This window comes from Anguilla rostrata, chromosome 14, assembly GCF_018555375.3.
Source record: "Anguilla rostrata isolate EN2019 chromosome 14, ASM1855537v3, whole genome shotgun sequence".
In the NCBI taxonomy this organism is placed as follows: Eukaryota; Metazoa; Chordata; class Actinopteri; order Anguilliformes; family Anguillidae; genus Anguilla; species Anguilla rostrata.
Window position 1 is genome coordinate 34,257,931 of NC_057946.1, and position 26,644 is coordinate 34,284,574.

Here is a 26,644-nt window from a genome sequence, read left to right on the forward strand (position 1 = left end):
GGTTAAGGGAATGCTTAATTGAAGTACCAAATTACGGTAATTCTAAAGTTAATTAACTCAATTAAAATAGTTGAAAGTGAAGAATAAGAGACGTTCTGAAATACTGTGCTGGAAGAAAATAGGGAACGACTGTGACGTTGTGACGCTAATGGGGGAAACTAATGTTTTCACGGCAACAAGCGTGTTTGCAAGCCCAAAACCTTCTGCTTTTGGAATATGGCCAAGTGCATTTGCCACCTTGCGTGAGTATTCCAGAGCACAGCTCTGCACTTAAATTAGGAAGCCTCCCTCCTCGACGAAACTGCTGCAGGCTTTGTTCTTGCAATAATTTCCATTATGTTAGTCTGCAGGAAGTCTTCATTTACAGTAAAAATGTTACACTTAAACAGAGGCTACCAGGGGGGTAAATCGGTTCTCATAATGCCTAACGGTGAGTCTCCATGGATACAGGCAAATCTATACATTGCAAAACCCTTGAGCTTCATGAAGTCATACTGAGTTTAGATATTAATCTGAAATTTGGATACTTCATGAGTGGAGGGAGTTATAGCTTTGTAGCATTATGCTACTAGGAATGAGTGGGTTGCTGTTCTTGAGTATAATTGGCAGAATTTGGGTCAATTCCAATCGATTAATTTAGAACTTTGTTGGCATTTTTCATTTCACAAAATAAATTTTAATTAATTTTCTGAATTATAATGGAACTGAGCCCAACCATGGTAATTTCAGAAATACAGAATTAATTTTGACCGTGGCTGTTCTTGGTAATTTTAAATATGCTCATGTAATGTTTTCAAATGCAAGTGGTTGGATAATGAACTCCACTCGCATGCTGTGCTACCAGAAATGATTATTCAAAATAGAAAATCACCAATTTTTTTAATTAATTGAAGGTAGGGTGGTGTGGACGGAAAAAATATTGAGCAATTTATTTCAACAATCCTTTTGCCATTTTCTGGGCTTTAAAAACAAAATGATACATTGTCTTGTAAATGTTTTCTCTGGGCAATTGACAGGTTTAGGGGACTTAAGGAAAGTAGGCTGTATTTCAAATAACCGGCCAAGTGGCAATACTTTATGCAGTGGAATTCATGTCTATCAGTTTCCCATTCCGCCCTTCTCTGTGTTTGTCTGTGTCACTTCCTTTCTCTATCCTGCTCTTTCTGTTTGTGTGTCGCTCTGTCTCCAACATTCCTCCCTCTCTGTCTGTCCGTATCTCTTTCTTTCCCTCTTTCTCTCTGTCCCCCAACATTCTGCTCCTCTCTCCTACGCTCTTTCTCTTCCTCCTCTTCCTTTCGCTCTGTCTTTCTCTGACTCTTTCGTTGTGGGGTTGTCTGTTCCTCCCTGCAGGAGGGCCCGGGGGAGTGGACCTTCCTGGACGCCGAGGTCCTGATGAAGGCGGATGAGATCTACGGCACCAAGAACCCCACCCCCCACCGGGTCCTGCTGGACACGCGCTTCGAGCTGCCCTTCGGTGAGCCGCCAGCCCTGACCGCGTTCAGCTTCAACCCCAAACACGTTCAGCTTCAGTCCCAAACACGTTCAGCTTCAGACCCAAACACGTTCAGCTTCAACCCCAAACACGTTCAGCTTCAACCCCAAACACGTTCAGCTTCAGACCCAAACATGTTCAGCTTCAGACCCAAACATGTTCAGCTTCAACCCCAAACCATGTTCTCCTCTGGCACCAACTGCTGGCTATCAGACTCAATGTCTGTTAAAATCCTTGAAACTTATATTTTTGAACTGAATAATCATGGTAAAATTGTGTTTTTCTTTTACAGCTAAGTAGTTTGATATCTCTTACAGTTAAGACTTTAAATATCTGTAAATGTGTCTGTAAATGTGACTACATCTTCATAGTCACAAGGCTTTAAATGTCAGTCTGATGATTACATCTTTGTAGTCACAAAATATTTTGAAAGTAATGTGCCTCCAACTAGTTTTATGGCACAAAACAGAATGATGCACAAGAACTAATGGATCGGCCTTGCAATTAATCATTGGATGTCAGGCGATTATCCTAAACATGTAATAAAAGTAATTTAATATATGAATTTGATTTTTCTCGGAAGTCTGCATATTGCTCTGCTCTTAGAACCCAGTGTGTCAACAACTGCTCACTCTTCCCTTTTTTCATTTCTATGACATAGCAAGGAATCAATCTAAATGCCTCTAAGTGCCTCTCTACAAATGCTGTAATTCAAAAAAAATGAGTGATGGTTTGGTTTGCTTGAAACTCTTCAAAAGACCTAATTTTGTAGGTGAAAGTTTTTTTGGGGGGGAATCTGTGGTGCCGATGTGGGAATTATTCATATTGTATTCCTGTTTTTGTTTTGGGGATCATTTGTCCCAGCTCCGCGTTCAGGTTGGGCAGGCAGAGTGCGTTTTCTGCTCTGTAGTGAAAAAGCTCCAGGTAAAACACTTGGCTCAGGTTAAACAAGTCTCTGGGTGATGCCTGTGGATGAGTCCAGTGCGGTGCATGCACGTGTGATCAGAAAAATGTGCTGCCTTTGCACGTCGTATATATTCAGAACACAACCTACATTGTGTTATAAGAAGGTGCAAATTCTGAGTGACAACAATCAGCAGCTTTCATATCGAATTGTCCAACTAACGGTGGTATATTAAAGCAAGTCACCAGGAGCTTTTTGGTACTGGCAATGGCTAGTGCTTGACTCGATAACCAGTTAAGACAGGCAAATGAACAGTCAGCCAGTCTAGGTTTTTGATAGATAGACATCTAAGCCACTCATATTTTTGTCCAACTGTATAAATAGAAATATCTTGTATGTACTGTAATAGAATAAGGAAATAGTGGATTATGGGAAATTGAGCAGAAGTTCAGAGTGAGTTGATATGATTGGTGGGATGCTGGTTACATCACCCTGTCTGCTCAGCAGCAAGGCTTCCCTGGGGCTTCCAGAGTGTACATTTTTAGATGTAATCCATTTATACAGCTGGATTTGCACTGAAGCAGTTTAAGTGAAGCACCTAAAAACAGGCAGAAAGCCCCCATTTAAGCCACTAAGATTCTGGGGTGGGTGGGAGGGGAATTCTACAAATAGCGAAAATGAAACTGCTTGTAAGACACTGACTATGAATGTGAGAAAAATGACTCCTAGTGCTTTTACACAATATGACACAATATGTGTTGGCTGAAGGACTGGTTCTTTGATATTTTTGGTAGCGAGTGAGAAGTAGTCAGGGGCGGGGCATGGGATGGGGTTGGGTTCTCCTTAGTTGACTGCCTGGACGTGGGACATGACAGCACCTGTGATCCGAACAACACCCCAAACCCACCCTGCCCCCTGCCCCCTGATTTACCCACACACCTTGCGGGACAGGACGGGTGAGCCTGGCTTGCTGGTGTTGGGCTGCCATCCGGCTCCTTAATAAATAACATTCAGCTGCGAAGCTTCTTCAGCGGCCATGTCCTTTCATGGGGGCCGGGGAGCTGTGATCATTCTGAGGTCTCCATGGAAACCGGTGCGTTCGCCGCTCATTTCGGACAGGAGCAAGCTGCTGCCCCGCCCCGTCCCACCCAGCCTCTCTCTGACCCATTGAAGTGGTTCGTGTGGCCCGGCCGTTTCATCTGAGCCCTTTGAAGCCCCCGCCCCCCCCGCCCTCTTTTAGGACCGTCAGATCCTCTTCAAAGCTCTCCACATCTGCTGAATCTGGGAGGGGGAGGGGGGTCTGGTCCAGGTGAGGAGGTGCCTGGCCATCTCGCTGGTCAGGTCCCCCTTTCATCAGTTACATCAGCTGAGAAAAATAACATGCTGACTGTCTGAAAGGCAGACGAGAAACTCCTGTTAACTTCAAGAATATGCTTATTATTTTATAAGAATCATGAAGGCACTGTGGTATGGGGACTTTATCCGTTAATAAACACATTCTTGGACATAACAAGAGTGTGTGACCTCTGACATATTTTATGTCCATATCTTAAGTGTGATTGACTGCTGTAGAATTTGTTAACTCTAAATTTGTTAACTCTAACTCTAAAACACTAAATCCATTTTAAAAAAAGGGGGAATTCTTGTTGTTTTTATGGACTACGCACTCACACATTCCTCCAGCCGGGAGCAGAGCATAGCAGGGCTGTGCTATTTTGAACATCCTACAGGAATCATGAGAGTCTCATGTTATATTGAAGAGCATGAATATGTAATGCAGACAGCCCACGCGGGGTGTTTTTCGGGGACTGGGTGGGACGGGACGGGATGGCAGCAGTGGATGATCTTGGGATGAGCTGGTCTCTGTTCTCTACCCCCGCTTTCCGCCAGACATCCCGGAAGAGGAGGCCCGGTACTGGACCGGCAAGCTGGAGCAGATCAATACCATGCACATCCACGACGAGGTAAGCGCGGCCCGAACCTGGGCCGGACCTCCCGTCGCCGAGGGAGACCGCGTGATCCTCGACGGCGGGGCGTCGCCGTGCCCCGCACTCTCGATGGACGGGCGGTTCCTGGTGCTCTAGAAAGCACACTGGCTAAGGTCCAAGCCTTGCAGTGGATTTAATGTTCAGAAGCCAGTTTTAGAAGTTTGGTGTTTCTGTTCTTCTGTGACTGTCCTATCCTGTAGCAGACTGTTGGGTAACTATTAATGCCTTCATATGGATTTTGAGAGGGCAACATAGCCCTGTCCCTTTGACTAAAATTGTGTGCTCTGTGTAAAGTTAGTAGTTCAGCTGTTTGGAATATGTTCTATGGATTTTACTTATTGCACTGCCATCTAGGGGAAATACAAAGTTACTGCAGTGTGCATGTTGAAAATGCTTTTTCTTATCTCCTTTCCTGGGGCATTCATTTTAGTAAAACATTTTTACTTTAAGTTCAAATAATTGAAAAATACTTAGTAATTATATGCATGCAGTTTTATTATCTCCATTTAAGTGGACAGCTTCTCTAACAAGGATTTATTTGTGGTTTGGACCATATCCTGTGCCATCTAATGAAACAGGTCATTTAATTTAAAATCACTAGCTTACAAATCATTCATATTCCAAATATCAAAAAATGGATCTTCTTCTAGTATGTGTGATGTTGGGCATGTTTGAGGACTTTAAAGATACATGTCATAGGACACCACATAAATGACAATCTTTGAACATGTGTAAAATATTCTTTGCTTTATTCCATCAAATGACAGAGAAAAGAGGAATTTTATTTTGAGCTTTATTCGTTTTTTACTGGCGAAGTCAGAGAGCTGGCACACTGTTTAATATCTAATGGTGTTGTTTGCCAGCTCTCTCCTTGGTATGCTGGACTAAGCGGATGAATTGGTTAAGTACGGTACACTAGCATGTGTGTGTTTGATTCATTGCTTTTTGTAACACATTGAAGTGACTTCCGTGCCCTTGTGTGTGATATTCGACAGATTACATAAAAAGGTTAAATTTGTCAGACAAAAATGTACTGTTACGGTTTTGGTTTGATCCCTCGGTGTGTGATGTCTCGCTTTCTTGGGTTGTTTGCGTTAACCTTATTCCTTCATAACCCTTGAATAAAAAATAATGCTTTTATCAGTAAGTCACCTGAAGTGGGCTTGTGGGGACTGCATGATTGTATTAGAGGAGACACTGGGTTGTCATCAATCCTCTTATATTTTCCCACAGTACCCATTGCAAGAAGTTCAAAGGAGCACTCTGCCCTCTGCTGCCTCCCAGTGCTGTAAGTGTGAATTACACCCTTTTGTTGTCCCGTTCATAGCCTACTGTGTATTCTGTACAATATGTGAAGGAGTGTCTGGATCAGAAGACTATAAAAGAGTTTGATGTTCTTTGTCTTGTCTCCAGTTATTTATTGAACCTGGTTGTCAGAAATGCAGTCAGTTTTGTGGATGAGGAAGTAGAATTTTAAGTAAAAAGAGGATTAATCTGTCTCGCGATGCATTTGCAGCAGTCTGATGTTATTTATTAAGGGAAAAGCGGAATATGAAGTCACATTTTAAGCTTGAGCGTAAGTTTAGGGCGGATGCATGCAGTCTTGAGCTACAGCCTGGCTTATCTTTCTCTGGCTCCGTTTTGTTCTGCTTCTCTCTTCTCCCTCCCTGTGTATTTGTGTGTATCCATTCAAATTTTTTGGTGGGGAATTCTGGTAATCTATACCCAGTTTCTGCAGGTTCACATTCATGCTGTGGTCCATAGATACATTGGGTTTTGCATAATTGTGCCCTGTTTTGTTGGTATCTGCTCCTTTCCTCGCCCAGTCATGTCCCTGTACACGTGGATGCATGTTTATTCTCCCACCCCTACCACAGTGGTTATGGGCGGAAAAAATCATGGATGTGCACATTTATGGGAACAGTGACCAAAAGTGGAATCGGCAGTCCCAGTTCTGTGAACCTATTTAAATGGAAAGATGTACTGTTTTAAATTAAATTTATGAGGATAAGACTCCACATAACCCTTAAAGAGTTAGTTCACTTTTAGAAGTTTTTTGATATCATTTCAGGTTTAGTGTAATCAAAAGCAAGCAGTTAAGTGGAATCTTAAAAACTCCAAAAAGTGAGTTTAACTGTCCCAGAATATTTAGTGCATCTGGAAGGCTTTATGCCAAACTCCTTGGGCTATTTTTTGGCCTGGCCATAAGCAGTTCCTCATTGTGACATAAGGTGGTGACATTTAGTCAATTTTGTGGAATGCAAAAAGCGATACAGTGAGTGAGTGGCTGAGTATTGGTGAGTGAGTGGCAGAATGGATGAGTGAGTGAGTTAATGAATCGGTGAGAGATTGAGTGAATGGTTGGGTGACTGAATGGATGGGTGAGAGATTGAGTGAATGGATGGGTGACTGAATGGATGGGTGAGCGAGTGAGTGAATGGATGGATGAATGAATGATTGAAGGGATGGATGAGCGAATGACTGAATGGATGGATGAGTAAGGGTGGGTGAATGAGAAAGTGATTAGGTGTGTGAGAGTGGGTGATCTTAGGTTTAATATGTCCTAGATATACACCCTGTCACTTTGTATCCTTTAAGACCTTTCTTAAGCTTCTTTTGTGTTTGTCCCTCATTGTCTCCCCACATCTTTGCCCCCCCATCCTCTTTTTTGTGCTGCTCTCTCCCATTTGGTGCGCTGCTTTGAGAACTGCTATGGCTGCATGCAATTACATGTTCTGCTCTTTATTTACCATGTTGTTCTGTACACAGTAGTTAATATGTTTTATTTAAGCATGTGAATAATACAGGCTGTGAATTGGAATGCTTGATGTATCTGTATGGTTTAGAATAATGTGACACTGTTTAATTCCATTCATGTACCTCGGTCAGACCATGACCTTATCCTGCATCCTTGAAATATGAGATTGATTCATATTGCCTGATGAAGGGCTTTCCTTTAAAAGATTTGGGCTCTTGTCTGTCAGTAGAGCCAACATACAGAGGCATGCATAGGCCCCATCCATCTAGCGCTTCAGCCCATTTTATCCCAGGACTTTGGCTTGAAATTGCTCCTGAGCCAGTGTCATGTTCCATCTTTCAGGCCATCAATGCAGCCAGTTCCCACATGCTGGTTTTTTCCCCAGCCTATTTCCAGCGTATTCGCTCGCTTGGCAAGTATCAACAGCGCAGACAGAGGAGGGGGTCCGATTTGGTCAATTCAAGAAATTAATTTAAATTCCATTCAGTAATTCGGAAATCCTCGAAACATTACGGGCCATTGTTCGGTCGGCAAAATGTACTTCCTGAACCGATTGAATTGAAAGGGAGTTGGCCCTCAGCCGTTCTGGCAGATGCTGTTACCTGGGGAAAATGAAACGGCTTAACCTCGGTCATCCAATATTCCTTTATGCCGCCGGATGTTTCCGGAAGCCGTGCATTTCAAGGTCACGGCTACAGTGCCCGCGCTCGGGGACACAGCCCCGCAGCTTTCCAGGCACAAGCTCGGGTCCTGAGCGGCTCCTCCGCACTGCCACGGCGCTGTACCGGCACGGCGGGTTGGCGGCCTTAGTCAAACGCTCTGCTGATTAGAGACGGCGTCTGGGAATGCGGAAGGGGCTCACAAAAGTGTTCCCAAAAAGGGGAGCTGTGTTTTTTGGTCCCGCACCTGAGAGAGGTACACGCAGGTTGCTTGTGCTCCGTCCTCATAATTAAGCAAATGTTCTCTGTGGCACCTGCAGCGTCGCTTAGCTACTTACTGTAGGCCTTCTAGCACACTGGTCACAGACTCCCTCAGGCTGGTCAGTGGTTTATGGGTTCTTGGAAGCCGCCACGTCCTGAGTTTTCGTCCAGCATCCAGAGTTTAATCTGGCTGGGGCCTGCCACCTGGAGCTTTCACTTCTTGCAGTCCTGTTTCCGGGGGGTTTGTGGGTTTTGTGTCATAGGATGCTCTTCTCCAGAAAAGGCCCCGCGGTGCTCAGGTCTCTTCCTGTTTCGCCATATCGCTGATGTTCTTCTGAATGTTCTGTGTGCACCTGTGTCCTTGAACATGGAAAATGTGATTTTTGCAAAACTGACTGCTGTTTGCTCTTCTCCTCCACATAAACACACACACACACACAAACACTGCTGACTGCTGTTTTCTCTTCTGTCACCACTTCTAACATCTCACCTTCAACACTTCCCCCTACCCAAACACACATGCACATTCAAACACGCACACGCGCACACGCATGCACACACACGCAAAGTTTAACTTTATTTTTGAACGACTTAAGTGAACAACTTTATTGTTTTCCCCCCCACTCTTTTTCTGTTGACTTTTGTGTCCACACCAGGCAACTATTTAGGATGGGGCGACCCGCAGAGTACGTAGTCCTTTTTTATTTTTATTTTTAAGTTTACCCTCGGCTGCCCCTCTCCCCCCCTTTGCCCCCCATGTGCTCTCTGCATGTTTTCCTGGGCTGAACGAAAGACTCTGCGATGCTATTCGTGCAAAGAAAAGGGACCTCTCGCTCTCTCTTTCTCATTCTCATTAATTCTTTCTCTCCCATCTCCATCGTTTGTATCAGTCCCATCTTGGCATCTCTCCAGGCACTTGGGTGGAGGTGGGGGGGGGTGGGTGGGGCTGATGTGAGACAGAGAGTCAGAGATTAACAGCCACCCCCTTCCCACAATGCTCAGCAATACTACAAAATTTGAACATCCACTCCTGCTTTCTGTTGGTTGGTGCTTGTAATCGTGTGGATTTTGTATGTTCGTTAAAGGGGGCCAGAGGGAGAAACCCCAAAGAGAAACGAGCACTTAACCTTTAAGTTATTGCTCAGCACACTCATCTTAATTGGAGCTGGGAATGGATCATGAGTTTTCCGGAAGAAAATGAATGAGAGGCATCAGTTGTAAAGCGCTTTGGATAAAAAACGCTATGTAAATGCAGTCCATTTACCATTTAGAAGGATGACAAGGTTTCATGATAAAGAAATCATGCACAAATTTACAGTATGCATGGTTGCTGTGTAAAATCCCATCTCAACCATGTGTATTGCATGCTTTTGTGTTGCTTTTATTCATTATCATCAACTGGCCATAAAAGAGCTTTTTTCAATTATGTACAATACGTGTATCATTTATGAAGCATATGAGTGTAATCTAAAGTTTTTCTGTGTGTTAGGCTAATTGGTCAGAGCTGGTAGAGATTTTTGTGATGAGTAAAACAGCATGTATATTTATGATTGAGTTATTTTGAGTTATTTAAGTGACTAAACTGACTAAGCATCAGATCTGTGTTTACACACAACCCTGAGTCCCTCTCCGATGAAGACTGCAGAGAAGTTTTCAGGTGGGGAAGTAATAAGTTTAATGAACAGGCACACACATGCACACACACACGCACACACACACACACACAGGCACATGCGCGCACACACACACACACAGGCACACGCGCACACACACACACACACACATACACACAGGCACACACATGCGCACACACGCACATACACATACACGCACACACAGGCACACACACACAGGCACATGCACGCACACACACACACACACACACACATACACACACACTCATGCAGATGTTCACACATACCTCCCACTGTCATCACCCTCCCACCCCTAACACCCACGCCCCCCTCCCCCACACTTTGCACTCCTGTCTCTCTCTGGAGGAGGTACCCTAAGGTTTGTGTGCATGAATATGAGCAATTTACCCAGGTGAGCATGCGTCCCCCCGTTTGTTTCTTTCTGACAGCCTGGTACACCTGTGGTTCAAAGCACTATATCCTCCCCCATCCCCCATCTGTGTGTATGTGCCAGTGTGGCCTAATTTATTTTATCCAAAATACTCCACTCCAGTGTATGCAATTTTGTATTTGTGTGTGTGTGTGTGTGCGTGTGTGTGTGTGGTGGCTATGTGTACATGTCTATGTTTGTCTGTGTATTTTTGAGTACATGTCTTTGAGAGTGTGTGTGTATTTATCTGTGGTTGCAAGTGTGTGTGGTTTTGTACATGTGATGTGCTTCTATGGCCCCCACACTTCACCAGCCTTGGTCCAATGCCTAATTACTATCTAATTGCTAGGTACTGCTCGATCCCATTGTAGCAGTGAACACAGTTGTACGTGAGTGAATGCAGTTCAGTTGCAGTACTTCAGTTCTAGCATAGTTTCAGCCACTGATTTCCAGGACCAGAGTTGGAAGCATGCACTCATGACCACTCTTCCACCATGTCCAGCCATCCATAGAAGAGGAATGGAACATACATCCCATCACATGGAGCCGGACGGGCAAACACATTTGTTTAAAGAGCCTGTGTACTGTCCGTCCCTTCTGTGTTGACAAGGGTGCATGCACTAAGAGTGTGCTTAAACTTCCTGGCATTTGTTTTCATTTGAGACAACTATTTCTTATGAAACAAAATGAAAGAAACCATCCACCCCACCCTGTGATGAAACTAAGCATGATTACGTTATTGCCGCATCATTTTGAGTATCTGTATCCTGCTCTTTTCTTCTCAGCCTGTGAGCTGTTCATCATATAACAGCTGCTGTGCTAATGTCTTTGATAATCCTTGGTGAATAATATATATGTGGGGGAATTTACTGTTTTACTTTTTGTTGACCATACATTTTGTTTGCATACACATTGATGTGTTTTCCCATTGAAGCTAATTTAGCTGTTTTATTTTATGGATCTGCATGATCTGTTGAAAACACCTGACTGACACCTAGAAGGTAAATATAGACAGAGAGCAAAATGAACAGTTTTGTGACTTAACAAAAAAGCTTTAATCTTTTACATGAAATTAACATTTTTAAATTCTAAAGCCATCAAATACATGCATGTTATGACAGTGGATTGTCATACAATCATAAGAGCATTGGGGGAAAAAGGGCTAAGGGCAAAATCTGATCGCTGTATAAGAGGCAATTGATTTCTGTTTAATAACTCATACATGAGTTATACAGAGATGGAAGTTTGTGTCCATGTGCATGGCATGTTCAGCAGGTGGAATGAATGTGGATGTATTCGAGGCTGATTCAGAATGTGAGGAAATGGTTGCCTTGTGTCTCATCCCCAGGCTCTTCAACCAACCCCCCGCAACCCCCCCCCCCCCCTCCTGAACCCTCGTAGGCACACCCAGTTCTGTGTTTTTGAACTTTTCTTCCCCCCCCACGCAGCCCTGGATGACCACGACAGCGCGGTAGACGATCGGGACAGTGACTACCGCAGCGAGACCAGCAACAGCCTGCCCCCCCGGTACCACACCACGGCCCAGCCCAACTCCTCCCTGCACCAGTACCCCATGGGCCCCCGGCTGCATCACCAGGCCGACTCGCGGGAGTCCTACACGGACTCCATGCAGAGCTACGACCTGGACTACAGGGAACACAGGGGGACCAGGTACACACATGCACACACGGGCACACACACACATGCGTATGTGCTGATGTACAAACACACGTCACGCACGCTCAGACAGACTCACAGAACATGACTCGCTAGTTTGCTAGCCAACCGCAGAAAGGAAAGAATACTGCAAGGTCCAATAATAATAATAATAATCATAATAATAATAATAATAATTCTTATTATTTTGTACTATTATTATTATATTTATTATAATGATAATAATAATAAAAACCTTATTTTTATAGCACTGTTCATGCGATGGGTTGCAGCCCAAAGTGCTTCAGAGTTTGGCAGTAAGAGCTTTCTGACCTTGTGGGATCTCCCTGACTGAGTGATTCTGGATGGTCAGGTGGCCTTTACTGGCTCATTCCTGGCCATGGACTGTCCCCACAAACCGGATGAAGCGGCCGTCTTGAAACAAAGCTCCTTAGGAGCACTGCTGATGCAAACCTTTGCAATGCCTTTATTCCCCATTCGTTTGAAAGCTCTTTTCAAAACAGAAGTTCCCAGTTTATGTACGGGCTTTAGATGGGCTTAGCCGCTGATCTTCTTTTGCAGAAAGGCCCTAGCGAGGCACCGTGGCAGCGAGTGGTGGTTTTTATTAGCTTCCGTTCCATAGGTTCGGGTGTGGCACGGGCAGTCTCGCAAAGTGCTGATCTCTAGTTACGATGGGTCTTTGCCCTACTGCTCTGGACGCAAGGTCTGTTTCACATTTGCCCTGCCACACTCCAGCTCTGACACTTAAAAACAACCCTCTAGTAGGACAAAATTTGCATCAAACTGAGAAAGTCCTGGGAAATCATGTAAATGTGAAACTATTCCCAGGATGTGAAATATAATGTAGTATAATGGGTGGAATAGGCCAGCGGTTCTGAACCCTGAACCCTGAAAGCCGTCTCCCTTCTGTATGCTGGTTTCTGTAAGAACCTTAAGCACAGTTCCTGGATCATCACCAACTGCTAGTTTTCAACTGATTTTTTTGCCTCTAATGAAGGAATGATTTAGCCTTTGAGTACAAAATGAAGAGTTCAAGGACAAAGCAAATAGTGATGCTGCAAACCAACACCGTTATGGAACATAACAGCGCAGCATTATGGAACATAATTTACAAAAACCGTTGAAAACATTGATTAATTATGATACTGGTTGGAATGTAAATTGACATACAAAGGAGTACTCCGGTACCAGGGTTGAGAACCACTCAACTCAAATGTCAACATAGAAGTGATTTCTTTGTATTTCTTTTCTAGAGACAATTGTCTTTGGTTTAAAGTGTGCTTCTGGATAAATAGTCTTATAAATAGATGAATAGATAGAATATAGAAGATAGATAGAATAGAATAGAAGAATGAATTGAATTGAATTGAATTGAATTGAATTGAATTGAATTGAATTGAATGAATTAATAAATGAATTATTGAATTGAATTATTATTGATTAGAATCTGCTTGCTTTGTTGCTTTCTACCTTTCGGGCAAAACCACAATAGGAAAGAAAGCTGTCTGAGTTATTGCATACCTTTTGACGACTTGCTTCATTAGACCTAAATCTCCAGAAAATTCAATTATTCATGTGGTGTCTTCCGAGTGACCCCTTGACTACAAAGTTTCTGCTTTCTGTCTATGTGGAAACTGGTTGAGTGATGGACAGACTGCAGTTTATATTATCTTTCAACGTCCCAAAGTGGGTAATCTCAGTTGGTCTTAGCATATCACGGGATGTGGCGGGAAAACTTCTGACGACAACTGAGCAGAGGAGGGATTGTATTGTAGCAAGGGAAACTGATTTTCGTTTTTGGCACTCGATAGTCAGCAGCTGGAAGATCTCATATTCAGTAACAGAAATCCTGTTAAATTCTATTTTTGTCTCTTCTACTTAGAGGGGGTCCCAGATAGCTTGTGATTCTCGTGGTTTTGAAGTATCTTATTGGTCATGATTCGGTCATATGTCATACAAAGATTATAGCTGAACATAAAAATTATGAATGATTTATCTATAACATTGTACAATTTCATTTAGCATAATATTGTATTACTATGTCGTTATAAAAAATCATGAAGTGCTAAACATATTTTTTCTGAGTCTGCAAACAATTACTTTTAACTGCCAGTGGTAATGCAATTGCCATGTATTCAGACACACACACACACACACACACATAGTCAAATAAGCTCAGAACAATCCTCTTTGCTGCATTGTTACATAATCCTGTTTGCATGTTATTAATTTGTCATTTTGTTATGATGTGCTTTATGTCCGAAAGTCTTCTCTTTTTTCCTATGATACCATTTGCTTTTCTACATTTCTTTATTTGTCTTTTTCTGTTTTCTTTGCTTTGCCCATTTTCTGTCCCTTTCTTTCCCTGTTTTACCAATTCTACTGTTTGATTTCCATCCACATAAGATCCCCAAACCACAGGGGAAGGGTCAGAATTATTCCTGTAGATTCTGGGATGGGTGTAGAAGACTGGGAGAGCAAATATAAAGTACAGGGGAGGAGTGCGCTGAGCGAGTTCTTAGACAAGGCGGAAGCGCAGTGGGAAGATGATGATGAGAACAAGAGCATGATAATCCGCATGGCCCAAGCCTGCTGTGAGTCGTCAGAGCGTCATTTCTATGATTCCATGGAAACGGAGTCCATTCCTCCTGCCTCTTACCCAGAAGCGTATGACACCATCGACAGGCGTCGGAGGAAGAAGCGTCGGGACCATGTTGGGGTTGTTGGACTTGCCTATCAGGGGCCGGGAAGAGATGAGCTCTTACCCCCGGACATCTCCAGCATGCCCTCGGTCCAACTGCTTCGCCACAAGAGAGGGGATCAGGTGCTGCGGCAGGTTGCGGAGATGGAAGAGGAGGAAGAGCAGATGACACCATGTTTGCGACCTTACAAGAATGGTCTGCTCTACAAAACCAGGATGTGGGCCAAAAATAAGCTTGAGAACACTCTGGAAAATTATGCGGCATACCAGGAGGAGGAGGCCGCCAGGCTCCGGGCCAGTCTGGAGTGGGACTCTGAGGGCTCAGAGGAGCTGCTGTGCTCCTTAGGCTCTGAAGAGGAGCTCGAGGAGATTTCCTATTTAGCAGAGGGTATACATACTGAGGATGAGAGGTACTATATCCAAAGCCCATTTGTTTCCTCACATGGGACTCACAAAGACAAGCTTCAAGGATATCGGGATAAAAAGCCCAGCAAAGGGAAGATTGGATGTTGGGTACCTGAGGCTGTGCTTTCTCCAGTGGAAGAACCCATTGATGAGTATGTGGATCCTATGGATGAGCTGCAGTGTCTGGTGGAGACAGTTTCTGAGTACCTGGCTGAGAAAGAGGAGGAGATCAGCAAGTATGGCTCCCTTCCTAAGTCAAACAAATCAAGGTTGTCATCGCAGGGCAGTGCTAGAACAGACTCCACTGGAGATGACCAGAGCATTGCCTCAAAGCAAATTAAAGAGGAAACGGTACCTGAGACTTTAGGGTCAAAATCAAATGCCCCAGGTGAACAGGGAATTTCTGGGGTTAAAAGTGCCGTGAGCTCTTTGTTTAGCTCCTTCACTGAAAAAGTTAACTCAGTTTCCAAACAGCCTCCGGAGTCCACCGATTCTCCAGCCTCAGCAGAATCCGGTATCTCCAAACTACTGTCCTTCATTCCCAAGTCGCCAAGTCCCACTCCAGTGGCCGTGGTGCCCCCTGCACAAGAGCCTGCACCAGACAGAAAGTTTTCCCTTCAATCACTTCTGCCTTTCCAGTCACTCGATAACAAAGATTCTGGAAACAAGGCATCAAATGCAAACCATGAAGCTAAGCCTGACAAAACTCTGGTCACCAGAGAGAAAGCCCAAGAAAGTACAGAAAACCAACCACCTTCTACTGTCAATTCCATGTTTGGAAAAATAAACCCCTTAAGGTTTTTCTCAGGTGATGAAATAGCAAGCTCCACAGAGCAGAACAAATCCCCAAGCAGGAATGGACCTCCTGAGGAGTCTATAGATCAAGCTAAAAGTGATAGAGGCTTGACTGAGGTTAAGCCTGTAGGAACTCAGACAAGAGAACATTTCTCCAAGGTAGACAATGAGAGAAGCCTCCAGAAAACAGGAAGTGGATCTCAGGATCTACAAACTACTAATATACAGCAGAATCAGACACAGAGAAAATCAGAAATAGGGAATGATCCTTCCAATAGCCAAGCTAAAGTAGATGGGGTATGTGCAAGTCGAACAGAAGACAGTGGGTTCTTTAGCCCCTTCAAGAAGTCCATCAGCTCACTGATTTCACCTACACCTTCTGAAAGCCCCACTAACCAGACCTCATCTGCTTCCTCTGTGGGTTCTGTATTTAGATCAACAGAGGACATTCAAGCGGAAAAAACTGCTGATGAGTCATTTTCTCTGGGTGGCAAGTTTAAACTTCCATTTCTGTCCAGTGAAAATGTCTCTGCTCAACAACCAGCAAAATCAGAAGGTGGCATATTTTCTGGCCTCCGTAAATTCGCCTCTGGTGAAGACATCAGCTTGTCTAAAAATATTTCACAAGATTCTGGGAAAAAAGAAAGTAGAACCCCACAAGGTGGGGCAAGTAGTTTTATGTCCTCTGAGGTGTCCAAAATGAATCAGGTGAACCGTGCTGCTCTCCTTGAAACACAACCTAAAGCAAATGTTGAAACAGGTTGGTTTTCTAACCTCTTCAAGATATCTTCAAATGAGGACATGCGTGCAGCATCTCATGCCCAGCAACAGGCGAAACCACCTGACACCTCTGCTCCATCCAATTCAGCAATTCCAAACCAGTCTGTTTCCAGTAGTCAACAGCAGCAGCAGCAGCAGCATTCTAATAGGCCAATAACCCCAATTGATCCGCAGCATGCTCAGCAACAGCCTCAGCCTCAACAGGGAGGGCTGATTTCAGGACTGTTACGCCAACCCCAGCAGACATCCTCAAATGTTCAGCAAGCACAAGGTAGTAATAAGCATGAGTCAGCTTTCAGTCAAAGTACTCCTCAGCAAGGTACTGCAGCTCCCCAGACAGGAGGGTTTCTCTCTGGGTTGCTTAGATTTGGTTCCTCTGATAATGTATCTGGAAACAGCCCACTCCCTCAAACACAGCAGCAATCAATGCCTCCTGGTGGCCAGGATTATCAGGCCCAGAAGAACATGCAACAATTACCAAGTCACAATCAGAATCAACCTCAACGATCTGCCACACCACCATCACAGGCAGGTGGTTTTTTCTCTGGATTATTTAAATTTGCTTCATCAGAGAATGTGTCTTCTAACAGCCCACCCCCTCCGTCCCAGCCACAGTCACAGCAGGACCCTCCAGGCAATGAGCCTCTCCAACAACCAATTAACAGACTTAATATGCCTGGACAAAATCAGAATCAACCTCAGCAAACATCTACTCAGAAACCAGGTCTCCTGTCTGGGCTGTTTAAATTTGCCTCCTCAGAAAATGTTTCTGCTAACCAACCCCCTACATCCCAGGAACATATTTCGCAACAGCCACTGCCACTACCTGGTGATCAACCCAGCAAGCAACAGACGAACATTCCAAAATTGCCTGGAAGAAATCCGAATCCCCTTCAGCAAGCACCAAGTCAACAAGGAGGGCTTCTGTCTGGCCTATTTAAGTTTGCATCTTCAGACAATGTTTCTGCTAATCAGCCTGCAACAACCCAACCACAACCAGTTTTACAGGGCAGTCAACCAAATCAGCAACAATTGAACAGGCACAGTATACTAGGGCAAAGTCAGATTCCTCCACAACATGATGCAGAAGAGCCCAGTCAGCCAAGAGGTTTGAGTTCAAGTCTTTTAAAAGCAGGTTCCCTTGACAGTGCAGCTCGACAACAAGAGACACCACTAACCAGTCAGCCCCAAGTTGGCCAACATCTGGGAAAAGGTCAAAATGTAACTGGACTATATCATGTTCCTCCACAGGCAGATGCTATGGTAGATCAACCTGCAGGCTTACTATCTGGATTGTTTAACAAGTTTAAAACATCTACAGATGATGTATCAGCAAGAAACCAGACTCCTGTCACCCAGTTACATCAGCCTGAGATTCAATCCAGCAGTCTGCCTGGGCAAGGGGTTCATAAAACACAGACTCATCAGACCGTAAAACCACAATTATCTCATGAACAAGGTTCAGAGAAAGATCAGAACCCACCTGCTCAGCAAGGCTTCTTCTCTGGACTATTTACCCGGAACTCGGTGGAAGACAACATCTCCTCAAAGACAGACAATCAAGCTCCACAGAATGTACAGCAGAGTAAGGAAAACTTCTCAGGCTTGCTTTCTAGTATTTTCAAAACAGGATCCACTGGAGGTGCTCAAGAACCCAGAACTAAACCTGAAAAGAACGAGGGAATTATCTTTGGAACGAAAAATGATTCTCAAAATGTGCCAATGTCTTGTAGTACAGAAGGTATGGACTTGAGGACTTCTGCTACTTTTATCAGGTTACAACATAATCAGGCAATCTATTCATTGAATAGCACTGGCCATTTACCCAATGATTCTTACTATCAGCATGGTTATCAGCAAAATCAGAAAACAGTACTGTCCACTGAAAAACTTTATTCCTTAGAACAGGAGCTTCCTGCTATAATGTCCTCTCAGCAATATTCGTCACATGGTACAACTGGACAATATGATGATCAACAGCAGCCATCATCATCTACACTGCATGGGGCAAATGATAATGAAGTTTATGCACAGAACTGGACCCAAGAATCTGTATTGTGGCAGCACCTCAGCGACAACAATTTTACAAACAAATTTGTTGATCAAGCACATAATTATTATCAGGAAAATCTGGATTTCAGGCAGCCACCAGATGGTGCATCGATACAAGATGCTCCTCTGTCCTGGGGGACTGACAAAATTGACATTAATCAGCACTCCATTATCTCACAGACATGGGAGCAAAGTGTGGATTGCCCAGAGAGGAATGCATATTATCAACCTGAAACATCAAGTTACAAAACATCAAAGAATGGCTCATATCAGAATGGTAGCAAAAGGTTATGGAGTAGTTACGATAACCTAGAAGATGTGTATCATGTAAAAAGTAAAGGTTATCAAGATCAGTTGATGGCAGATGATATTGTATTGAACTTGAGTACTAAGGGGAATGTGAGATTCAGCAGCTGGCACTCTATGGATGAAAGCAATAACTATAATCTGCATGGTGCCTCGTATTATGAGGGCAATTTAGAGGGGAGGCAACCCAGATCGGTGGAGCCCCCTAAGACACCATTTTATTTCAGAGGTATGCAAGATATGATGAAACAACTTTCACCATATGGTTACCACTCAGATAATTTTGCTATGGACCTGAGTAGCTCTCCCAGAGGGTATGAAGATTTGGAAGATTACACCTACATTGAGGAGTCGGAGTGGTACCAGCAATGGCTCTCGCTGTTGGAACAAGGAATGTGGTGGCCATCTGAAGATGGTGATTGTGGATATTTTGTATATTCTGATGAGGAATATATTTATGCCTTGCTGACTGATGATGCTGGACAGTATGTTTACACCTACACTACTGAAGATGAACCCTGGGGATATGGACAGGTCCCTGAAGATCTCCCTTTTGCATGGTTGCAAAATGAGATGGTCACTGTGTGTGGTTTCAAAATTCCTCTTTATAATGAGGATGAGCTTATCTGGTTCCCTGGACAAGACCAGGGAAGTGCTCAGCTCTTTAATGCACCTTTTGACCTCTCTTCAGTTTTCAGGAAAGGGAATCAAATTATGAACTTGAATTTAGAGAGCTTCTCCCAGATGTTTGAGGATGCAATTCTCACACAAAGAGATGAACCTCTGAACTTCTCCACATGCAGACTAAACAAGTTCAGAATGGACACAAGACAACAATGCCAGACAGACTATTCCTATCCAGATCCATATTTGGAAGCAGTTGATCTATCTTTACGGAAAGAAAATATTGGAAGCCTTTACTTTAATAATCAAGCAATAAAAGAACTTCTTTCTCAGAAAGTTTCTGTCTCGCTCTCGACCACCACAACTGACCCCACTTCTCAAGGCTTTTATAGCGGTTCCCTCCCTCAGCAGAGGCAGCAATCAACTTCTGAGATTATAGTGAAACATATTGATGATGTATCTGATGATGAGTGGTGTAGGAGAACTCGTACAATGGGCCAAAGGCAGAGGCAGCCAGCCCAGCAGGCCTCTTCCTTCTTCTCAGCTATTGGAGATTTAGTTAAGACTCAAGATTATGAACTGTGCAAAGCTGCAACTGCTTCTAAGCCACCTACTGCAGCAAGTCCATCCAGGTCTTCCGGAAAGCCTTCACAAATCCCACAGGATGGTAGCTATATCCAAAAAGAAAAATCTAAAGTACAATCACAGGAAGATCCTCCAGTGGATAGTCAGGCAAAGAACATTCTGTCCTCTAGCTTCCAGAGTTTAAAGTCAAAGATCATGAAGGAAGAGTCTTCTGTGCCATCGACTCTGTCTGAGGCTACAGGGATACAGGTGACAAAACCAACCTCAAGTACACCAAGCAGAATTTTGCCTACACCTCCCACCACAGGATTGCCTTCTGGATTCACTCATGCTTCTGCTCAGTGCAAACAATCTCCTCCCTCTCCACAGAGAAATAAACTTTCACGACAACCTACCTTGTCACCTCAGTCTACAATACCGACACTGTCCACAATACCACCAAGTCAGCTGGCTAAGAAACCTGTTGAGCAGGGCTCACTGTCTAGAAGCTCATTGAATATGTCTAGTAAGTCAGATATGCCCCATCAGTCATCCGAAAAGCCAGTTGAAATGCCAGCAGAGAAACCAGAGGCTAGTGGATTCTTGGGCTTTTTCAGGTCAGCAGTAGGGATTGATGAACCAAAACCAGAACCTTGTAAACCCAGTGAACCTCGAGTAAAACCACTAGAGAAGAATGGAGCTGCAAGCACAAACAAAGAGGGAACAGGGATATCAAACCTTTTTGGGTCAATCAGTGACTTTTTTAATGTGGAGCCCCCTCCTTCTCAGCCAACAAAATCACCACAAGCACAATCACAATCTACAACTTCAAAAAAGCTACAGCCAGGTTCCAGCATGAGAGACAGTAATAAAAGCATCGATGATGCTGAGCCTAATAATACACGGATGTCTTCAAGACCTAAGGGCCTTCTTAAACAGCAAACTGTACAGAGTTTTGGTGAAAGTAGCCTACCTGAAGGTGGTGTATCACAGTCAAGCCAACCTCATGTGCCAGGCAAAAGCATGTCTCAGATATTCCCTCCCAATTCCAGTGTTGGCCCTGCTCCTGGTAGATCTCAAACAATGCCTCCAACTGGACAATCTGTACAGGAACCTCCTCCTAAGCAGACCGGTGGCTTATTTGGCTTTTCAGTTGTGGACATGCTCTCTGGAACATCAGCCACAAAAGAGGAACCGCAAGGTAAAGGTTTGCTGTCAATGTTCACTGGACCTAGCCCCCAGCAGACTCAGACCCAGTCTGGATCAGTTCTTGGTGGCATTCTTTCTGGAGCTTCTCAATCTAAAGAAACCCCTGGCAAAGGGTTATTTTCTATGTTTAGTGGGCCAAGTCCACAGGCAGCCTCATCCCAACAAGGATCCATCCCCGAACCCTCTCAGACAGGAACTGCGCCTCCAACAGAACCGTCAATCAAAGGTTTATTTTCATTATTAACTGGGTCTAGTCCTCAACAAACGCCGCCCCAATCAGGGTTCACTTCTGGACCCCCTCCTCCAGGCACTGTCCCACCTCAAGAGCCACCAGGCAAAGGTTTATTTTCAATGTTCAGTGGACCTAGTTCCCAGTCAGCTCCATTGCAAACATCTCTTCTTAGTGGTATACTCCCTGGGTCAGCTGGCCCTAAAGAAAGTCCTAGCATAGGTTTGTTATCTATGTTCTCTGGACCTAGTCCCCAGCATGCCTCACCACAGACTACGCAAAGCCCTGAAGCCACTGTTGCAGAGCAAGATATTCCAAAAGAGGTCTCTCAAGGTAAAGAAGAAACATCTCTTTCTATTCCTAAGCCTGCAACACAGCAAGAATCATCAGCCCCTGAAGCTTCACCTCCAGAAACTGCTCTGCCAAAAGAGTCACCAAGCACAGGCTTATTTTCAATATTTACTGGACCCAGTCCTCAGCAACCGGCATCCCAGACTGGATCATTTCTGGATAGCATTCTCTCTGGATCCTCCGGACCAAACGACGCTCCTGCTAAAGGCATATTTTCTATATTTAGTGGGCCGAGTCCCCAACCAGCTCAGAGTGAAACGAGTACTACAAATTGTGGCCCAGCTCCTGGAACATCTGCGCCCAAAGAGCCTTCAAGCAAAGGACTATTTTCCATGTTTGGTGGACCTAGTTCAGCACAAGCTCCCTCTCAGACTGGATCAATTTTAGGGGGCATTTTCTCTGGGGCTTCTGCACCCAAAGAAACACCTGGAATGGGTCTATTTTCCATGTTCAGTGGACCTAGTTCCCAGCTTAGTCCTAACCAAACTACACCGACAACTAAACCACCTGAGGCCGACAGCGGTTTCAAGCTTTCTTCTTTGTTCTCACTTAGTGGTGTTCCTGAGGAGAGCAAACCCAAAGTTGGTGCTAGTAACTCTGAAAACACATCCCTTGTGGATGGGAAACAACCTGAGGCACTGAAACCCCCGGATTCAACAAGTGTGAGAGACACCTCTGCACAGGGTATCCCAAAGACCACTGTATCTGATAGCATCTCCACTGATGCTGCTAAGAAAGACAAGGAACAAGGGGACACTATTGTTCTGCATAAAGAAGTTATTCTGTCTCGTGCACCTGGGCAACTTGACAACATTTCTCAACTCAAAGAATCAGTTTCTCAGGTTGATAACAAAGAGGTTGCTCTAGGCTCTGAGTTGATAAAGCTCCCGGATTCCTCTGAGAAGGTTCAGATTACCACAGGTGAACAACCCACGAATACAACACAACAACTTCCAGTTGCAGAGCAGACTGTTGTCCAGGCTGAACCACAGCTTAAATCAGGAGATACAAAGTCTACAGACCAGGACAAAGTTGCTAGTATTGGTGAACCACAGAAACTACCTGCGGCAGAAAAGTCTGTTCTGGACTCTTCAGCTGATATGCTCTCTGGTTTTATGTCCAAGATGTTCTCTGGACCAAGTGGCCCCTCCAAACCCACTACTAGCATTTTCTCACCCACTCAGTCTTCATTTTTTAAGTCCTCACCCACCCCCACCCCTCAGCTTCAACAGAAGAGCTCCTTCTTCACTCTTCCTGGCAGCCTCCCCACAGAGTCCTTGAAAACTGACCTCTTTGGAATTTTCAAAGCACCAGAGCCACCTAAACCAGCAGCAAGACAACAACCAGCCTCGGTACTCATGCCCCAGTCTAGTGTAAAAGATGTAATACCCGTAGTTAGTGTGCATAATGTAAGTGAAGCTCTCCCTGGTGGTGGTGAATCACTCTCAGCCCAACCTGGTGGTGTGGATAGAAATCAGGCAATCCCAGCAGCAAATACTCTGGCTAAAGTCTTACCAAGTGTTTCAGAAGTTGTGCCTGGAAAAGACATTGAAGTAGCTCAACCAACAGCAGAAGTAGACACGTCAGTTTCTGTTACAGCAACTGACACAAGTCAGCCTACTGATGCTACTGAGAAGGTAAAAGGTATCCCTCCTGAGACGGAAATCATACATGAAAAACCTGGTATAATCATGGGAGGAATTGAGTGTAAGGGTATGGACAAAGCTGGAGCACCACTGGATAATGCTGAGAAGGTTCTTCTATTGGATAAACAACCTCAAAATGCTGAACCTCCTCCTGCAAAGTCCCTGTTTGACATGCCTGGCTTGTCTGCCCCCAAGCTCAGCTTCATGTCTGGATCTGGTGATGGAGGGTCATCTTTCGGTTCCATCTTCTCCTCTCCGCCATCAATTCCCAAAGGTTTGCCTCAAATGCCAGTAGATGGAGGAGGCCTCCTCTCTGGGTTCAAAGCCTTCTCCGCTGGCCTTTTTCAAGAAGAGAAGCCTGTTGCAGCTAAGGAGGAATCGACAGCTGCCTCAATGTTCGGAAAGAAATTAGGCTTCCCTTGGACAAAAGAACCCCCTGAACCACCTAAGCCTCATGAACTCCCAGTCATCACCACCCAACCCAACTCCATTGATGGCAGGTCCAGTGAAGATGAGAAACCCAAGTCAGAGTTAGGTGTTTGTGACAAAATTAGCTGTGAGGCTAAGGAACCCAATGACAGGATCCTAAAAGAATCTCAAAGCTTCGATCGGAGCCAGGGAAGCACAATACTCCCCAAGCAGGGAACAGTAGGTCCTGCAGATAGCATAGGTACACCCCAGGTACGCGTCTGTCCACCCGTGTCAGACCAGTTGCTATCCCAGGCCGAAAATGGGAAGGACACCCTTTCCAAACCCTCATCTTCTGCAGATCCCACCTTAGGACTGCTAAAGGACAACCAGTTGAAGAAGGACCTTTTGAGTGCAAAAAGGCCAGTAGGAGCATAATAAATGGCTGAGAAACACCATTTATAATGCATTGCTGTTAGTTTTTCCATATGAAAGATAGTGACGCCCTCCCCCCCCCCCTTTAGAATTGATACCTAATCTCTTAAGATTTTGTTCTTGTTCTTCCCCTTCCCCTTATTTGTCTTTGTTTCAGCTATTTGTATGTGCTAGTTGTTGTTTAGTTGCTTGTGTTGTGTGCTGTGCTCATTATATTATGTGGATTGTTTGCATTGTGTTTGTGTGATCTCACCACAGGGACAGTTACAATGTCAAAGTTATTTTGGAGAGAATGAAATGTATTGTGCCACTCTGATTCTTCATTATAAAAGCATGTATAAGACTAAAATCTACATTTAACATTTTTAGTCACCTTCATTTGGAGAATTGATTTTTGATCACTTAATTCTTCTAAATATCTTAGTGGAGATTTAAAATAAAATAAAAAAACCTTCAAATTTAACCGTGATGTAGAGTTAAGTACAAATTCAGACCTTATTCCTGTCCGTGAAGATATTTAAAATGTATAGCTCCTGATGTGAAAACCGTATAGTTATTGCACAGTAATTACTGTTACACTGGTCTCTTGTACAGCCAATGTGACATTGTTTTCACCACTGAAAACCGTGCACACGAAAGACTGTTTTCTGATTATGTCTCTAACGTAATAAATTTTATTTATAACTCAGGGTGGATGTGTAATGGATAAATTGAAATGCCATATTTATTTTCTCTGAAGTGATGTATCTCATCGGATTATGGTTACCTTAATGATATGTCATTATGACCTCAGATTTACACAATTTGCCTTGTTTTTAGTTATTGGAATGGATGTAGCCTAATTGATAACAAATAAGAAGAATTATAAGAATATAATACAATAATTGAAATATTGGAGCTGGGTAAAATCCATATTTGAAATAACTAAATACTTTAGATACTTGTAAAATTTGAAAACACTCCTGGAGAGAAACATGTTCTTAAACAAAATGTACAGTCCTAAGAAATAAAATCCTTCTGAAATTTGGTGAAAATACAGGTTTATTTAAGGATTTCTTTATGTAATTAGTATACTTATAGTGGTTTTTAAAGCGTTAAACTACAGTATAAGACACAGTGACAGACTGTGGTTTGCAGTCCCAGGTTTTGACGCGGGTCTCTCGTCTCACCCCAGCCCGGTGGACAGCAGTCGTTTCGGGTCCTCGGGGAACCTGAGCCAGGCCAGCTCCCAGCTGAGCGAAATGGGGCCGGACAGTGCGGCGGGGTCCGAGCTGGAGGAGCGCCGCGACCAGGAGTCCTACCACTCCTACCACAGCACCGGCAGCTACAGGCCCGCCAACGGGCACGCCACCTGGGACCGGGAGGAGGAGACCAGGCCCCCCGCGGAGCCCAGCCGGGGCCTGAACGGCACCCCGCAGACGGACCGGACCTCTCCAGTGCAGCCCCCTCTGCCTCAGGAGAAGAAGTCTGAGAAACCTGCCAAAAGGTACAGAATCCGATCATGGTCCTGAGTTCAGGGTCCATTTCATTCTGATTACGCTCATTAACTGCAAAGACCCACAAAGAACATTATGGGCTAATTTCAGTTTATAACTTTAATTGAATTCCAGTTCATTTCCTCGCTAATTTTCTTCTCACTGTCTCTGTCTCTCACAGTTTCTTTGACGATGGACCTCCGCCCTTTTCCCCTTCGAGAGTGCGCTGGATAAAGGCCATCAACAAAGTTCGGGCGCAGCTGCAGGAGGTAGGGACTGCACCTCCTCCTTGGTTTCCTCCTCTATCCCCACCTCTCCACGCCTCTTCGACCCACTCTATCTGTCCGCCACTCTTGGGTTGGTTGAGTTTTGCCTCGTGCTGTGCTGAGCCTGCTCACGGTTGCCAGTTCAGCAGCCATCACTTTGGTCATGTCGATCTTTCATTAAATGCCTGCTATTAACGCCTGCCTGACAGTCCTAGCTTGCTATAGACATACCAAGCCTGTGAACACTGAAAAGACACTCTGGGTGGAATTGATTGGCTCATTTTTCTCAGTCAATAGGCAGACTATTTCAATGTCTTTTATACAGTGTATTAACAGCGTATACGCATATAAACTTTACATACATTTGAGAGAACATTTGACTTCTATAATATTGGAGATATGTGTGCTACAATACATACACTGGGTGTGCAGATAAGATTCCTGGTGTTGAACAAGGCAGTGACTGTTTGTGAATATAAATAAGACCAATATTAACCGTGTGCTTTCTGACTGTGATGACTGAGTTCATTTCATTCTGCATGTGCTTGTTCTCTTGAGGGTTCGTGTTATTGACGCGAGCGAATTGAAATTCCTG

General features: G+C 44.2%; 1 protein-coding gene across 1 annotated transcript in view; it reads left to right on the plus strand.

The window, feature by feature from the left end:
- LOC135240048 (uncharacterized) overlaps nt 1–25,471 on the plus strand; it is an 81,499-nt gene extending 56,028 nt beyond the window's left edge. Inside the window, exons 5-9 of the mRNA XM_064309176.1 lie at nt 1,351–1,474; nt 4,287–4,360; nt 5,618–5,672; nt 11,575–11,797; nt 14,210–25,471. Coding sequence (XP_064165246.1) covers nt 1,351–1,474; nt 4,287–4,360; nt 5,618–5,672; nt 11,575–11,797; nt 14,210–24,311 — 10,578 coding nt within the window. The 3' untranslated portion in view covers nt 24,312–25,471. The remainder of the gene's footprint in view (nt 1–1,350; nt 1,475–4,286; nt 4,361–5,617; nt 5,673–11,574; nt 11,798–14,209) is intronic.
- Nucleotides 25,472–26,644: the final 1,173 nt, after the last annotated feature.